The sequence below is a fragment of the Tyto alba genome, unplaced genomic scaffold, assembly GCF_018691265.1.
Source record: "Tyto alba isolate M040663 unplaced genomic scaffold, T.alba_DEE_v4.0 Super-Scaffold_9, whole genome shotgun sequence".
Lineage (NCBI taxonomy): Eukaryota > Metazoa > Chordata > Aves > Strigiformes > Tytonidae > Tyto > Tyto alba.
The window spans coordinates 1,397,585-1,415,132 of NW_024881330.1; the positions used below are offsets into that span (position 1 = coordinate 1,397,585).

Consider the following 17,548-nt stretch of genomic DNA (forward strand, 5'->3'; position numbering starts at 1 on the left):
TGGACAGCCTGCCTCACCATGGCCTTCTCCACAGGCTGCAGGGGAATCTCGCCTCTGCTGCCTCGAGCAGATCCTACCCCTTTTTCTTTACTGACTTGACACTCTGCAAAGTTGTTTCCTCTCACACATTCTCCCTCCTATCTTCCTGCTGCTGTCGCACAGTACTTCTTCCCCTGCTTAAATACATTAGCAAAGCGGCGCGACTACAACAGCTGATTGGCTCAGATTTGGCATGGAATGTGCTGTCATGGAGCCGGCTGGCATTGGCTTTATTGGATGTGAGGGAAGCTTCTGGCATATTCTCACAGAAGACAACCCTGCAGATCTGTCGCTAACAAAACCTTGCGATATAAATCAATATACCCAGCGACAAACATACAGTCCTGATGGGCAATGAGAAATACAGAAAGCATACCCAAAGGAAAAGGCCACGTGTAAGGACAGGCTTAGTGAGCTGGCAGAAAGGTGTGGAGGGATGGAACGCCACGGCAGAACCAGCCCCTCACACCCACAACACATCCAAAGCCCACATCAGTCTGCCAAGGCTCTGAGGAGATGGGGCCCACTCTTCACAACACACCCGCAAAACCACCTCACACGGGTGCCACGGGATGACCTCACTGATGACACCCCATTAGTCCTACACTTTCGCTGCGTCTGCTGAATGCCCTGACACGCACCTTCCATGTAAATGCTCCCAAATACCTACTCTTCATTCAAAGCTTCTGACGGGCTCAGGTGGATACGTCTGCAAGAAGAAGACATGAAAAGGGAGCATTGAGGGAAAGGAAACACACCCCACCTCATTATTGGCGAGGTCGTGGCACACAAGAGCCGCCTGCTGCAAAATGCCGTCACGCGCAAAGGCTGTCCCGCCCCTTGGGCACCCGCATAAAAGCCGGCCCAGCGCCTCTCTCCCTCACACCCTTCTCCTGACGCCTTCTCCTCCGCGCTCAACAAGGTGAGCCTCAACCCCCTTCCCCTCCTTCTCCTGGCCTGCCTGGCCCGGCTCTTCCAGCACGCTCTGCTGGCCCCAGCCTCAGCAGCCCTCACGCCTCCCCGCAGCCACGCTCCCCACAGCCCCACACCACGCCTCCCCACTCCCTCGCCCTCCTGCACCACCGCCCCTCCGCTTTCTCACCCCCCTCTCTTCCAGGGCCCCTCCACACCACAGCCATGGCCTGCTCCGACCTCTGCCGCCCCTGCGGACCCACCCCGCTGGCTAACAGCTGCAACGAGCCCTGTGTCAGGCAGTGCGAGGACTCCCGCGTCGTCATCCAGCCTTCCACCGTGGTGGTCACCCTGCCAGGACCCATCCTCAGCTCCTTCCCCCAGAGCACCGCCGTCGGATCCTCCTCATCGGCTGCCGTGGGCAACGTCCTCAGCTCCCAGGGAGTGCCCGTCTCCTCCGGAGGCTTCGGCTTCGGCTACGGCTACGGCTTGGGCGGCCTGGGCTGCTTCGGCGCTGGAAGGGGCTGCTACCCCTGCTAAGGGCCTTGACACACGAGCTCAACATCAACGGCTCCTCCTCTCTATGCATTAAATAAGGAACCAAGGATGGGGTAGCCGCGCTTTCCTGGAAACATGACCCATGTACCTCCTCCTGTTCTCCAACTGTCTTCTTTGCATCGCCACTCCTGCTATGTCCAATCTTCTCCGCTGCAAACACCTTCTCAGCAGAGAAAGGCCATCAAGGACTCTGGTGGGATGCTCCCACTGCAGAACAGGAACAGCTGGGTGATCTACTGCATGCAAGGGACCTTGGCTGATGGTCGCCGTACTTCTCCATCAGACCAGCTCCCTTCCACTCGGCGATCCTGCATTCTCCCTGGTTTTTTCTCTCAATAAAATTCTCCTGCATCCCAGCTTGCAATGCCTCCACTTCCTTTCTTCTCCCAAGGCTCTTCCAACCTCACCCAACACAAAGACAGGGCTCAGGAACCCACTGGGCTGAGTGGAAATGGGCTGCAAGGCCTCACCTATCGAGTATGTCCTTAGCAACAACAACAACACACACCACCATAAAACAATTTAGATGGAAGTGTCTCTTAAGATCATCGAGTCCAAACTCGTTAATCTAATGATACCAAGTCCACCACTAATCCACATCCCTGAACAACACATTGACACAGCATTTAAATAACTCCAGGGATGGTGACTCAACTAATTCTAAAGGCACCCAGTTCCAATGCCTCGCAAACTTTTCAGTGGAGAAATGTTTCCTACTATCCAATCTAACCCTCCCCTGGCACAACGTGAGGCCGTTTCCTTTCATCGTATCACTTGTTACTGGATCGACACTCCCACCCAACTAGTTGATGTCTGCAATGTTACTGAGGGTGCACTTTATCCCCTCCTCCAGATCACTGATAAAGCTATTCAAGAAAATTGGCTCAAACTCTCAGCCACGGCCAACACCACTTGTGACTGACCACCAACTGGATTTAACTCCATTCACCACAACTCTTAGGGCACAAATATCCAGCCGGTTCTCTACCAAGCAAACAATATGTCAGTCCAAGCCATGAGCAGCTAGTTTCTCCAGGAGAATGATGTAGGAAACAGCATCAAGTGCTTTACTACCTTGCAGGGAAAGAATGTCCAACGCCTCTCCTCTCAGTGACGGAGATCAGGATAGTCAAGCTGGACCTGCCTTTCATAAAACCATGCTGACCGAGCCTGATCACCTGGTTGACCTGTAGGTGCCGAGTGAAGGCTCTCGAGATGATCTGCTCCATATCTTTGCCTGGCACTGAGGTCACACTCACAGGACTGTAGTTCCCCACATCCTCGATCCAGCCTTTCTTGCACATGAGACTCACTTTTGCTAATCTCCAGTCAGCTGGGACCTACCCGGTTAGCCAAGGAGTGCTGAGAAGTGCTTGAAAGTGGCTTGCAGAGCACATCCAACACCTCCTTCAATGCCCGTGGGTGGATCATTTTGTTCCCATAGACTTGTGCATGTCCAAGCACTTTAGCAGGTCGCTAACCATCTCCGTTGAACTATGAGGGCTTCATTCTGCTCCCCACTGACCCACTCCCTTGCTCATCACAACTCTGGCCATCACAGCAAAGAGAAACACGGCAAAAAGAATCACTGAGAGTGCAAGCAACCTCCAGAGCTCAACGTCTCCATCCCAACCTGCTCAAGCATGGCCAGATCGAGCACGATGTCCATAAACACGTCCACACAGGTTTTCAGTGTCTCCAAGGATGGGAATTCAGCACATCTTTGCACAACCAGTTTCACTCTTTGACCACTCTCACACCAAAAAAGGGTTGCCTTCCCTTCCAAGGAAATGGCACATCTTTTCAGCCTTCTCCATTCACCTTTGCACTGTCCATGGGCACCCATACGAGGATTCTCACTCCTCTGCCCTTCTGCCCTCCCACCTGCGATTTCGACACACTGATGACATCTTCCCAGCATAGCCTTGACTCATGCCTGAAAACCCGCCAAGATCATTTAGCTTCCCCTCATAGTAAAGATGCTCTACTACTCTCAGCATCTGGGTGGCCCAGCACTTACCTTATTCCAATAAGTCCATGTCCTTCTTCCATGGGGGAGCCCTCAATGGACACAGGACTCCCCATGGGACCTCACCAGCCCTGCAGAGAGTACAGGATCACCTCCCCAACCTCCTGCCACCATCTTCCCAATGACACCCTGGAGACACTTGCCCTCTTCGGACATGACAGCACAATGATACCTTGCAGTCAGCTCGTTCTCCCAAGCAGCAACACAAAGCAGGGTTCAGAAAAGCTGCTTTCTAGCCTTTCTACCCCCAACATGTCCTGCTGCACGCGATGACACTCTAGGTGCACAAATTGTTCCTCATATCCAATGCAAAATTCCGTGGACACAACAGGAGGCTGTTTCCTCCTCTATCTCTCGTTACTAGAAATAAGAGACTGACAGGCACCTCCGTACAACCTTCATTCAAGCAGTTGTACAGAGAAATAACATCCATGCACAACTTTCTTTTTCGGGAAACTAAAGCAGCCAAGTTGCTTGAAGCATTCCCCATTCATTGTTCTTCTCTAGACTCTTCACCAGCTTTGTTGCTCTTTTTTGGACACATGACACCAGAGCCCAGGCTGAAAACTTACCAGCCCTTGCCGAGGCGATTGCTCCGGAGGGGCCAACCCAAGCCTTTGGGGAGCAGGGCAGGCCTCCCCACAGCACAGGGCTTGCCAGCTCTGAACCAGGGCTGCCAGGCCAACGGCCTGCTCTCGCAAACAGCCCTCCTCTGCCTGCTGGCACTGCCACCCCCAGGGACGGCCCCAAGGGGCTGCAAGCCCAAACAGGCAGCCGCCTTCCTCCCAGCCACAGCCTAACAAGCCAGAGGGGCAACAAGACACACACACAGAGCAGCTGACAGGAAAGGCCGGGTCTAAAGAGAGGCTTAGCGAGCTGGCGGTGAGGAGGGGAGGGACTGAACGCCATGGCAGGGTCAATGTCTTGTGCCTGACAAAAATGCAAAGACCAGACCAGTTTGCCAGGGCTGTGAGGAACTGGAGACCCCATTACACAACATACCGCAAGCCACAACACATGAATGCATTGGGTTGACCTCATTGTTGACAAGCACATCTACATTTCGGCAACATCTAGCAAATGCTCTGACACAAAGAACCAACATTAATGCAATTTTCCTCTATTACTCGCACTTAAAAGTTGCCTCCAGTGTCACGAGTACACGTCCTCCAGAAAAGGACATGAAAAGTGAGTGTTGCGGGAAGGGAAACACACCCCACCTCATTATTGGCGAGGTCGTGGCACACAAGAGCCGCCTGCTGCAAAATGCCGTCACGCGCAAAGGCTGTCCCGCCCCTTGGGCGCCCGCATAAAAGCCGGCCCAGCGCCTCTCTCCCTCACACCCTTCTCCTGACGCCTTCTCCTCCGCGCTCAACAAGGTGAGCCTCAACCCCCTTCCCCTCCTTCTCCTGGCCTGCCTGGCCCGGCTCTTCCAGCACGCTCTGCTGGCCCCAGCCTCAGCAGCCCTCACGCCTCCCCGCAGCCACGCTCCCCACAGCCCCACACCACGCCTCCCCACTCCCTCGCCCTCCTGCACCACCGCCCCTCCGCTTTCTCACCCCCCTCTCTTCCAGGGCCCCTCCACACCACAGCCATGGCCTGCTCCGACCTCTGCCGCCCCTGCGGACCCACCCCGCTGGCTAACAGCTGCAACGAGCCCTGTGTCAGGCAGTGCGAGGACTCCCGCGTCGTCATCCAGCCTTCCACCGTGGTGGTCACCCTGCCAGGACCCATCCTCAGCTCCTTCCCCCAGAGCACCGCCGTCGGATCCTCCTCATCGGCTGCCGTGGGCAACGTCCTCAGCTCCCAGGGAGTGCCCGTCTCCTCCGGAGGCTTCGGCTACGGCTACGGCTACGGCTTGGGCGGCCTGGGCTGCTTCGGTGCCAGAAGGGGCTGCTACCCCTGCTAAGGGCCCTCACCACCACCCCTGACACCAACCACCCACACCCTGGAAGCCACGGCATCGATTGAGGACGCAGCTCCGGGCTGTTGCTGGCACATGGGCTCACCCTCCATGGCTCCTCCTCTCAAGGCACTATGCAAAGAAACAGGGAAGGGGGAGCCCCGGCTGCCTGGAAACATGGCCCATGTACCTCCTCCTTTTCTCCAACTGTCTTCTTTGCATCGCCCCTTCTGCTATGTCTACTACTCTCCACTGCAAACACCTTCTCACAAGCCAAAGCCCACTTGGTGGCTTTGGTGGGCTGCTCTCACTGGAGGGAAGGTAGACCTCAGAGCTCTGGAATGTGTAATGCACTCAAGAGACCTCGGATGATGGTTGCCATATTTCTACATCAGACCAGCTCCCTTCCCCTCGGTGCTCCTGCATTCTCCCTGTTTTTTTATCTCAATAAAGTTCTTCTGCATCGCAGCTTCACATGCCTCCACTTCCTTTCTTCTCCCAAGGCTCTTCCAACCTCACCCAGCACGAAGCCAGGGCTCTGCAACCCATTGGCATGGGTGGAAAGGGGCTACAAGACCTCACCTATCGAGTATGTCCCCAGCAACAGCAACAATAGACACCAGCTTAGAATCATTCAGGTTGGAAAAGTCTGTTATGATCATCGAGTCCACCTGTTAACCTAACACTACCAAGTCCACCACTAAACCACGTCTGTTAACAGCACATCTACACATCATTTATATACCTCCAGGGATGGTGACTCAACAAATTTCCTGGGCAGCATGTTCTAACGCTTGGCAACCTTTTTAATGAACAAATGTTTCCTAATATCCAATCTAATCCTCCCCTGGCACAACATGAGATTGTTTCCTTTCATCCTATCACTTCTTACTTGGGAAAAGAAGCCAACATCCACCTCTCTGTCACCTCCTTTCAGGTAGCTGCAGAGATCCATAAGGGTCCCCTCAGCGTCCTGTTCTTCAGAACCACTCCAGGTCCCTCAGTGACTCTTTGTAGGACTCATTCGCTAAGCGCTTCACCAGCTTCCTTGCCCTTCTTTGGACATTCTCCAGCACCTCAATGGCTTCTTTTAGTGAGGGGCCCAAAACTGAACACGGTATTCCAGGGGCGGCCTCATCAGTAACTAAAGAACAGCGGGACGATCCCTTCCCTAGTCCTGCTGGCCACACTGTTCCTGACAGAAGCCAGGACACTATTGGCCTCCTTGGCCACCTGGGCACACTGCTGGCTCATACTCAGACGGTTGTTGACCAAGACCCGCAGATCCTTTTCCATCAGGCAGCTTTCCAGCCACTCTGCCCCAAGCCTAGAGCATTGCAGGGGGGTTGTTGTGACCCAGTTGCAGGACCCAGCACCGATCCTTGTTGATCCTCATACAGTTGGCCTTGGCCCATCGATGCAGCCTGTCCAGATCCCTCTGTCAACCCTTCCTACCCTCAAGCAGATCAACACTCCCACTCAACTTGCTGATGTCTGCAGTGTTACTGAGGGTGCACGCCATCCCCTCCTCCAGATCGCTGATAAAGCTATTAAACAAAATTGGCCCAAACACACAGCCCTGGGCAACACCACTTGTGACTGGCCACCAACTGGATTTACCTCCATTCACCACAACTCTTAGGGCACAAATATCCAGCTGGTTCTCTACCAAGCAAACAGTATGTCTAATCCAAACCACGAGCAGCTAGTTTCACCAGGAGAATGATCTGGGAAACAGCATCAAAGGCTTTACTAAATTGCAGGTAAAGAACATCCAAAGCCTCTCCTCTTATTGAGGGAGATCAGGATAGTCAAGCTGGACCTGCCTTTCATAAAACCATGCTGACCGAGCCTGATCACCTGGTTGCCCTGTAGGTGCCGAGTGAAGGCTCTCGAGATGATCTGCTCCATATCTTTGCCTGGCACTGAGGTCACACTCACAGGAGCTTAGTTCCCCACATCCTCGATCCAGCCTCTCTTGCACATGAGCCTCACTTTTGCTAATCTCCAGTCAGCTGGGACCTACCCGGTTAGCCAAGGAGTGATGAGAAGTGCTTGAAAGTGGCTTGCAGAGCACATCCAACACCTCCTTCAATGCCCGTGGGTGGATCATTTTGTTCCCACAGACTTGTGCATGTCCAAGCGCTCTAGCTGGTCGCTAACCATCTCCGTTGAACTATGAGGGCTTCATTCTGCTCCCCACTGGCCCACTCCCTTCCTCATCACAACTCTGGCCATCACAGCAAAGAAAATCACAGCAAAAAGAATCACTGAGAGTGCAAGGAATCTCCGGAGCTCAACGTCTCCATCCCAACCTCCTCAAGCATGGCCAGATCGAGCACGATGTCCATAAACACGTCCAAACAGGTTTTCAGTGTCTCCAGGCATGGGAATTCAGCACATCTTTGCACAACCAGTTTCACTCTTTGACCACTCTCACACCAAAAAAGGGTTGCCTTCCCTTCCAAGGAAATGGCACATCTTTTCAGCCTTCTCCATTCACCTTTGCACTGTCCATGGGGACCCATAAGAAGGTTCTCACTCCTCTGCCCTTCTGCCCTCCCACCTGCAATTTCGACACACTGATGACATCTTCCCAGCATGGCCTTGACTCATGCCTGAAAACCTTCCCAGATCATTTAGCCTCCCCTCATAGTAAAGATGCTCTACTATTCTCAGCATCTGGGTGGCCCAGCACTTACCTTATTCCACTAAGTCCACGTCCTTCTTCCATGGGGGAGCCCTCAATGGACACAGGACTCCACATGGGACCCCACCAACCCTGCAGAGAGTACAGGATCACCTCCCCAACCTCCTGCCAATGATCATCCCAATGACACCCTGGAGACACTTGCCCCCTTCAGACGTGACAGCACAATGATACCTTGCAGTCAGCTCGTTCTCCCAAGCAGCAACACAAAGCAGGGTTCAGAAAAGCTGTTTTCCAGCCTTTCTACCCCCAGCATGTCCTGCTGGGCGTGATGACACTCTAGGTGCACAAATTGTTCCTCATATCCAATGCAAAGCTCCCTGGACATAACTGGAGGCTGTTTCCTCCTCTATCTCTCGTTACTAGAAATAAGAGACTGACAGGCACCTCCATACAACCTTCATTCAAGCAGTTGTACAGAGAAATAACATCCCTGCACAACTTTCTTTTTCGGGAAACTAAAGCAGCCAAGTTGCTTGAAGCATTCCTCATTCATTGTTCTTCTCTAGACACTTCACCAGCTTTATTGCTCTTTTTTGGACACATGACACCAGAGCCCAGGCTGAAAACTTACCAGCCCTTGCCGAGGCGATTGCTCCGGAGGGGCCAACCCAAGCCTTTGGGGAGCAGGGCAGGCCTCCCCGCAGCACAGGGCTTGCCAGCTCTGAACCAGGGCTGCCAGGCCAACGGCCTGCTCTCGCAAACAGCCCTCCTCTGCCTGCTGGCACTGCCACCCCCAGGGACGGCCCCAAGGGGCTGCAAGCCCAAACAGGCAGCCGCCTTCCTCCCAGCCACAGCCTTACAAGCCAGAGGGGCAAAAAGAAACACACACAGAGCAGCTGACAGGAAAGGCCGGGTCTAAAGAGAGGCTTAGCGAGCTGGCAGTGAGGAGGGGAGGGACTGAACGCCATGGCAGGGTCAATGTCTTGTGCCTGACACAACTGCAAAGACCAGACCAGGTTTCCAGGGCTGTGAGGAACGGGAGACCCCGTTACACAACATACCGCAAGCCACAACACACGAATGCATTGGGTTGACCTCACTGTTGACAAGCACATCTACGTTTTGGCAACATCTACCAAACGCTCTGACAAAAAGAACCAACATTAATGCATTTTTCCTCTATTACTCGCACTTAAAAGTTGCCGCCAGGGTCAGAAGGACACGTCCTCAACAGAAGTACAGAAACGGAGCGTTGCGGGAAGGGAAACACACCCCACCTCATTATTGGCGAGGTCGTGGCACACAAGAGCCGCCTGCTGCAAAGTGCCGTCACGCGCAAAGGCTGTCCCGCCCCTTGGGCACCCGCATAAAAGCCGGCCCAGCGCCTCTCTCCCTCACACCCTTCTCCTGACGCCTTCTCCTCCGCGCTCAACAAGGTGAGCCTCAACCCCCTTCCCCTCCTTCTCCTGGCCTGCCTGGCCCGGCTCTTCCAGCACGCTCTGCTGGCCCCAGCCTCAGCAGCCCTCACGCCTCCCCGCAGCCACGCTCCCCACAGCCCCACACCACGCCTCCCCACTCCCTCGCCCTCCTGCACCACCACCCCTCCGCTTTCTCACCCCCCTCTCTTCCAGGGCCCCTCCACACCACAGCCATGGCCTGCTCCGACCTCTGCCGCCCCTGCGGACCCACCCCGCTGGCTAACAGCTGCAACGAGCCCTGTGTCAGGCAGTGCGAGGACTCCCGCGTCGTCATCCAGCCTCCCGCCGTGCTCGTCACCCTGCCAGGACCCATCCTCAGCTCCTTCCCCCAGAGCACCGCCGTCGGATCCTCCTCATCGGCTGCCGTGGGCAACGTCCTCAGCTCCCAGGGAGTGCCCGTCTCCTCCGGAGGCTTCGGCTTCGGCTACGGCTACGGCTTGGGCGGCCTGGGCTGCTTCGGCGCCGGGAGAGGCTGCTACCCCTGCTAAGGGCCCTCACCACCACCCCTGACACCAACCACCCACACCCTGGAAGCCACAGCATCCACTGAGGATGCAGCTCCGGGCTGTTGCTGGCACATGGGCTCACCCTCCATGGCTCCTCCTCTCAAGGCACCATGAAAAGAAACAGGGAAGGGGGAGCCCCGGCTGCCTTGAAACTTGGCCCACGTACCTTCTCCTTTTCTCCAACTGTCTTCTTTGCATCGCCCCTTCTGCTATGTCTGCTGCTCTCCGCTGCAAACACCTTCTCACAAGCCAAAGCCCACTTGGAGCTCCAGTGAGCTACTCCTACTGCAGGGCAGGAAGACCTCAGAGATCTGGCAACATCATCTGCACACAAGGGACCTCGGCTTGTGGTCGCTGTACTTCCACCACAGATCGGCTCTCTTCCACTCGGCACTCCTGCCTTTTCCCTGTGTTTTTCCCTCAATAAAGTTCTCCTGCAAAACACCCAAACAAGCCTCCTCTTTCTTTCTTCTCCCAAGGCTCTTCCAACCTCACCCACCTAAAGCCAGGGCTCAACAGGCCATCAGAATGAGTACAAAAGCGCTACACAACAACACTTAGCGAGGATCTCTCCAGCAAGGACACCAACACAGACTGGAAGCGGAGGTCTTCCCGCCCATGACACAAGCCCTTCACTTGCCTGCAGAAAGGCTCGGACACGCTATGCATTTCTAGACATGCCCTTAACATAGGTTCCCCATGGCTACACACACCTGACCAACCCTTTTCCCCAGCACAACTCTCTGGTCACCACAACAAGCACAATCAAAGCAAAAAGAATCACTGGGTGCCAAGCTACCTCTGAAGATCATCTGCTTCAACCCAAGCGGCTCAAGCAGGGCCAGCTCAAGCAGGCTGTCAACAAACATGGCCAGTCAAGTTTTCAGTATCTCCAGGGATGGCACTGTAGCACTTCTTTGCAGAACCAGTTTCACTCTTTGACCACTCTCACACTGAAAAAAGATTGCCACTCTTCCACGGGTACGGCAGGTCATTTCAGATTTCTCCATTCTCCCTTGTCCTGGTCATGCACACCCATAAGAAGAGTCTCACTGCCGTTTCCACATGCCCTCCCAGTTGGGATTTAGACACACTGATGACATCTCCCCGGCACAGCATTGCCTCCCAGATGAAAAAAGCTCTCAGCTCTCTCAGTTTCCCTCATAGCAAAGATGCTCCAGTCCCTTCAGAGTCTCAATGGCCCTGAATTCACCTCAGTCCTCTAAGTCCATGTCCTTCTTCAACAGGGGATACCTCAATGGACACAGGACTCCATGTGAGGCCTCACCAGCCCTGCAGGGAGTACAGGATCACCTCCCCAAACCTCCTGGCAACGCTCTTCCCAACGCCGCCCTGGAGATACTTGGCCTCTTTTGCCGTAATGGTGCAGTGATGCCTCACAGTCAGGTCATTCTCCACCAGCAACACAAAGCAGGGTTCAGTAAAGCTGCTTTCCAGCCTCTCTACCCCCAGCATGTCCAGATGCCCTGTGCTATTCACCACACAGATGCAGGCCTTTGCATTTCTGCCTCTTGAACTCCCAGAGATTCCCCTCTGCCTCATTCTCCAGACTCCCTCAGAATGGCAGCACGACCATCCATTGGCTTAGGTTCTCTTCCAGATTTTGCATCATCTGACAACTTCCTTAGGCAGCACTTCGTCCCACTCCCCACGCCACTGATGAGTATATGTTGAACAGTGTTGGCCCCATGGATGCCAGTCCTGGGCTACGCCATTTGAGACTTGCCTGCATCTGGACTTTGGGACACTCATCACAAGCCACTGCGCCCAGCCCTTCAGCCACTTTCGAAACCAATACTTTCTCAGTGTGTTTAGGAACATGCAAGGGGGGAAAGCGTCAAAGCTTAACAAAAAAAGGCGAGGTAAACACCAGCCACGGCTCTCATCCTTTTCCACCAAGAGAGTCACTTCAATATAGAGGACATGGAGGTCGGTCAACTGTGACTTCCCCTTTGTAAATCCACACTGACAGATCCGCACCAGCTTCTTGTCCTTCCTGGGACTGACAGTGCTTTCTGCGAGGATTTCCAACATCACCTGCCACAGGAGCAAGGCCAGTCTCAACAGTTTCTACTTTCCCAAATCTTCCATCCTTGCCTGCTTCAATAGATCAGGCCTATAAGCTCTCTTCCAGCCATCAGAAACTGCTCAAAAGGGAAGCCGTCTTTCTCACAGCCACAGCCTTACAAGACCGAGGGGCAGGCAACCTCATGGATCTCAGCCAGCGGGGAAGGCCAGGCCTAAAGACACGCTTAGCAAGCTGGCATAAGGCGGGGAGGGACGGAACGTCATGGTAGGGTCAGCCCCTCATGTCTGGCAAATCTACAAATCCCAAACCAGTCTGCCAGGGCTGCGAGGAAATGGAGACCCCTCTTCACAACACACCCAAAGCCACAACACGAATGCATCCCGATGACCTCACTGTTGACAAGCACATCTACATTTTGGCAACATCTACCAAACGCTCTGACAAAAAGAACCAACATTAATGCATTTTTCCTCTATTACTCGCACTTAAAAGTTGCCTCCAGTGTCACGAGTACACGTCCTCCAGAAAAGGACATGAAAAGTGAGTGTTGCGGGAAGGGAAACACACCCCACCTCATTATTGGCGAGGTCGTGGCACACAAGAGCCGCCTGCTGCAAAATGCCGTCACGCGCAAAGGCTGTCCCGCCCCTTGGGCACCCGCATAAAAGCCGGCCCAGCGCCTCTCTCCCTCACACCCTTCTCCTGACGCCTTCTCCTCCGCGCTCAACAAGGTGAGCCTCAACCCCCTTCCCCTCCTTCTCCTGGCCTGCCTGGCCCGGCTCTTCCAGCACGCTCTGCTGGCCCCAGCCTCAGCAGCCCTCACGCCTCCCCGCAGCCACGCTCCCCACAGCCCCACACCACGCCTCCCCACTCCCTCGCCCTCCTGCACCACCGCCCCTCCGCTTTCTCACCCCCCTCTCTTCCAGGGCCCCTCCACACCACAGCCATGGCCTGCTCCGACCTCTGCCGCCCCTGCGGACCCACCCCGCTGGCTAACAGCTGCAACGAGCCCTGTGTCAGGCAGTGCGAGGACTCCCGCGTCGTCATCCAGCCTTCCACCGTGGTGGTCACCCTGCCAGGACCCATCCTCAGCTCCTTCCCCCAGAGCACCGCCGTCGGATCCTCCTCATCGGCTGCCGTGGGCAACGTCCTCAGCTCCCAGGGAGTGCCCGTCTCCTCCGGAGGCTTCGGCTTCGGCTACGGCTACGGCTTGGGCGGCCTGGGCTGCTTCGGTGCCAGAAGGGGCTGCTACCCCTGCTAAGGGCCCTCACCACCACCCCTGACACCAACCACCCACACCCTGCAAGCCACGGCATCGATTGAGGATGCAGCTCCGGGCTGTTGCTGGCACATGGGCTCACCCTCCATGGCTCCTCCTCTCAAGGCACCATGAAAAGAAACAGGGAAGGGGGGAGCCCCGGCTGCCTTGAAACTTGGCCCACGTACCTCCTCCTTTTCTCCAACTGTCTTCTTTGCATCGCCCCTTCTGCTATGTCTGCTGCTCTCCGCTGCAAACACCTTCTCACAAGCCAAAGCCCACTTGGAGCTCCAGTGAGGTACTCCTACTGCAGGGCGGGAAGACCTCAGAGATCTGACAACATCAACTGCACAAGGGACCTCGGCTTGTGGTCGCTGTACTTCCACCACAGATCGGCTCTCTTCCACTCGGCACTCCTGTCTTTTCCCTGTGTTTTTCCCTCAATAAAGTTCTCCTGCAAACCACCCAAACAAGCCTCCTCTTTCTTTCTTCTCCCAAGGCTCTTCCAACCTCACCCACCTAAAGCCAGGGCTCAACAGGCCATCAGAATGAGTACAAAAGCGCTACACAACAACTCTTAGCGAGGATCTCTCCAGCAAGGACACCAACACAGACTGGAAGCGGAGGTCTTCCCGCCCATGACACAAGCCCTTCACTTGCCTGCAGAAAGGCTCGGACATGCTATGCACGCACTTCTAGACATGCCCTTAACATAGGTTCCCCATGGCTACACACACCTGACCAACCCTTTTCCCCAGCACAACTCTCTGGTCACCACAACAAGCACAATCAAAGCAAAAAGAATCACTGGGTGCCAAGCTACCTCTGAAGATCATCTGCTTCAACCCAAGTGGCTCAAGCATGGGCAGCTCAAGCAGGCTGTCAACAAACATGGCCAGTCAAGTTTTCAGTATCTCCAGGGATGGGACTTCAGCACTTCTTTCCAGAACCACTTTCACTCTTTGACCACTCTCACACTGAAAAACGATTGCCACTCTTCCACGGGCACGGCAGGTCATTTCAGATTTCTCCATTCTCCCTTATCCTGGTCATGCACACCCATAAGAAGAGTCTCACTGCCGTTTCCACATGCCCTCCCAGTTGGGATTTAGACACACTGATGACATCTCCCCGGCACAGCATTGCCTCCCAGATGAAAAAAGCTCTCAGCTCTCTCAGTTTCCCTCATAGCAAAGATGCTCCAGTCCCTTCAGAGTCTCAATGGCCCTGAATTCACCTCAGTCCTCTAAGTCCATGTCCTTCTTCAACAGGGGATACCTCAATGGACACAGGACTCCATGTGAGGCCTCACCAGCCCTGCAGGGAGTACAGGATCACCTCCCCAAACCTCCTGGCAACGCTCTTCCCAACGCCGCCCTGGAGATACTTGGCCTCTTTTGCCGTAATGGTGCAGTGATGCCTCGCAGTCAGGTCATTCTCCACCAGCAACACAAAGCAGGGTTCAGTAAAGCTGCTTTCCAGCCTCTCTACCCCCAGCATGTCCAGATGCCCTGTGCTATTCACCACACAGATGCAGGCCTTTGCATTTCTGCCTCTTGAACTCCCAGAGATTCCCCTCTGCCTCATTCTCCAGACTCCCTCAGAATGGCAGCACGACCATCCATTGGCTTAGGTTCTCTTCCAGATTTTGCATCATCTGACAACTTCCTTAGGCAGCACGTCGTCCCACTCCCCACGCCACTGATGAGGATGTTGAACAGTGTTGGCCCCATGGATGCCAGTCCTGGGCTACGCCATTTGAGACTTGCCTGCATCTGGACTTTGGGACACTCATCACAAGCCACTGCGCCCAGCCCTTCAGCCACTTTCGCAACCAATACTTTCTCAGTGTGTTTAGGAACATGCAAGGGGGGAAAGCGTCAAAGCTTAACAAAAAAAGGCGAGGTAAACACCAGCCACGGCTCTCATCCTTGTCCACCAAGAGAGTCACTTCAATATAGAGGACATGGAGGTTGGTCAACTGTGACTTCCCCTTTGTAAATCCACACTGACAGATCCGCACCAGCTTCTTTTTATTCCTGGGACTGACAGTGCTTTCTGCGAGGATTTCCAACATCACCTGCCACAGCAGCAAGGCCAGTCTCAACAGTTTCTACTTTCCCAAATCTTCCATCCTCGTCTGCTTCAATAGATCAGGCCTATAAGCTCTCTTCCAGCCATCAGGAACTGCTCAAAAGGGAAGCCGTCTTTCTCACAGCCACAGCCTTACAAGACCGAGGGGCAGGCAACCTCATGGATCTCAGCCAGCGGGGAAGGCCAGGCCTAAAGACACACTTAGCAAGCTGGCATAAGGCGGGGAGGGACGGAACGTCATGGTAGGGTCAGCCCCTCATGTCTGGCAAATCTACAAATCCGAAAGCAGTCTGCCAGGACTGCGAGGAAATGGAGACCCCTCTTCACAACACACCCAAAGCCACAACACGAATGCATCCCGATGACCTCACTGTTGACAAGCACATCTACATTTTGGCAACATCTACCAAACGCTCTGACAAAAAGAACCAACATTAATGCATTTTTCCTCCTCTATTACTCGCACTTAAAAGTTGCCTCCAGTGTCACGAGTACAAGTCCTCAAGAGAAGGACACAAACCAGAGGTTTGCGGGAAGGGAAACACACCCCACCTCATTATTGGCGAGGTCGTGGCACACAAGAGCCGCCTGCTGCAAAATGCCGTCACGCGCAAAGGCTGTCCCGCCCCTTGGGCACCCGCATAAAAGCCGGCCCAGCGCCTCTCTCCCTCACACCCTTCTCCTGACGCCTTCTCCTCCGCGCTCAACAAGGTGAGCCTCAACCCCCTTCCCCTCCTTCTCCTGGCCTGCCTGGCCCGGCTCTTCCAGCACGCTCTGCTGGCCCCAGCCTCAGCAGCCCTCACGCCTCCCCGCAGCCACGCTCCCCACAGCCCCACACCACGCCTCCCCACTCCCTCGCCCTCCTGCACCACCGCCCCTCCGCTTTCTCACCCCCCTCTCTTCCAGGGCCCCTCCACACCACAGCCATGGCCTGCTCCGACCTCTGCCGCCCCTGCGGACCCACCCCGCTGGCTAACAGCTGCAACGAGCCCTGTGTCAGGCAGTGCGAGGACTCCCGCGTCGTCATCCAGCCTTCCACCGTGGTGGTCACCCTGCCAGGACCCATCCTCAGCTCCTTCCCCCAGAGCACCGCCGTCGGATCCTCCTCATCGGCTGCCGTGGGCAACGTCCTCAGCTCCCAGGGAGTGCCCGTCTCCTCCGGAGGCTTCGGCTACGGCTTCGGCTACGGCTACGGCTTGGGCGGCCTGGGCTGCTTCGGTGCCAGAAGGGGCTGCTACCCCTGCTAAGGGCCCTCACCACCACCCCTGACACCAACCACCCACACCCTGCAAGCCACGGCATCGATTGAGGACGCAGCTCCGGGCTGTTGCTGGCACATGAGCTCACCCTCCATGGTTCCTCCTCTCAAGGCACCATGAAACGAAACAGGGAAGGGGGAGCCCCGGCTGCCTTGAAACTTGGCCCATGTAACTTCTCCTTTTCTCCAACTGTCTTCTTTCCATCGCCCCTTCTGCTATGTCTGCTGCTCTCCGCTGCAAACACCTTCTCACAAGCCAAAGCCCACCTGGAGCTCCAGTGAGCTACTCCTACTGCAGGGCGGGAAGACCTCAGAGATCTGGCAACATCATCTGCACAAGGGACCTCGGCTTGTGGTCGCTGTACTTCCACCACAGATCGGCTCTCTTCCACTCGGCACTCCTGCCTTTTCCCTGTGTTTTTCCCTCAATAAAGTTCTCCTGCAAACCACCCAAACAAGCCTCCTCTTTCTTTCTTCTCCCAAGGCTCTTCCAACCTCACCCAGCACAAAGCCAAGGCTCTGCAACCCATTGGCATGGGTGGAAAGGGGCTACAAGACCTCACCTATCGAGTATGTCCCCAGCAACAGCAACAGTAGACACCAGCTTAGAATCATTCAGGTTGGAAAAGGCTGTTATGATCATCGAGTCCACCTGTTAACCTAACACTACCAAGTCCACCACTAAACCACATCTGTTAACAGCACATCTACACATCATTTATATACCTCCAGGGATGGTGACTCAACAAATTTCCTGGGCAGCATGTTCTAACGCTTGGCAACCTTTTTAATGAACAAATGTTTCCTAAT

At 55.0% G+C, this 17,548-nt stretch overlaps 4 protein-coding genes across 4 annotated transcripts; all 4 read left to right on the forward strand.

Moving 5' to 3' along the window:
* The first annotated feature begins 5,132 nt into the window (after nucleotides 1–5,132).
* Nucleotides 5,133–5,896, forward strand: LOC122152696 (feather keratin-like). Its single transcript, XM_042786169.1, has one exon. It carries the CDS (start codon nucleotides 5,133–5,135, stop codon nucleotides 5,445–5,447), a length of 315 nt encoding a protein of 104 aa, XP_042642103.1. The 3' UTR covers nucleotides 5,448–5,896.
* Nucleotides 5,897–9,745: 3,849 nt separating this feature from the next.
* On the forward strand, nucleotides 9,746–10,060 carry LOC122152710 (feather keratin 1-like). Its single transcript, XM_042786291.1, has one exon. It carries the CDS (start codon nucleotides 9,746–9,748, stop codon nucleotides 10,058–10,060), a length of 315 nt encoding a protein of 104 aa, XP_042642225.1.
* A 3,014-nt stretch (nucleotides 10,061–13,074) lies between these two features.
* On the forward strand, nucleotides 13,075–13,389 carry LOC122152684 (feather keratin-like). The gene has a single exon (XM_042786130.1). It carries the CDS (start codon nucleotides 13,075–13,077, stop codon nucleotides 13,387–13,389), a length of 315 nt encoding a protein of 104 aa, XP_042642064.1.
* Nucleotides 13,390–16,406: 3,017 nt separating this feature from the next.
* LOC122152702 (feather keratin-like) lies at nucleotides 16,407–16,801 on the forward strand. Its single transcript, XM_042786211.1, has one exon. It carries the CDS (start codon nucleotides 16,407–16,409, stop codon nucleotides 16,725–16,727), a length of 321 nt encoding a protein of 106 aa, XP_042642145.1. The 3' UTR covers nucleotides 16,728–16,801.
* The last annotated feature ends 747 nt before the right edge of the window (nucleotides 16,802–17,548 follow it).

Excerpts from the sequence above, each read along its gene's own strand:
- LOC122152696 (XM_042786169.1), top strand. The coding sequence starts at position 5,133 with ATGGCCTGCTCCGACCTCTGCCGCCCCTGCGGACCCACCCCGCTGGCT.
- LOC122152710 (XM_042786291.1), top strand. The coding sequence starts at position 9,746 with ATGGCCTGCTCCGACCTCTGCCGCCCCTGCGGACCCACCCCGCTGGCT.
- LOC122152684 (XM_042786130.1), top strand. The coding sequence starts at position 13,075 with ATGGCCTGCTCCGACCTCTGCCGCCCCTGCGGACCCACCCCGCTGGCT.
- LOC122152702 (XM_042786211.1), top strand. The coding sequence starts at position 16,407 with ATGGCCTGCTCCGACCTCTGCCGCCCCTGCGGACCCACCCCGCTGGCT.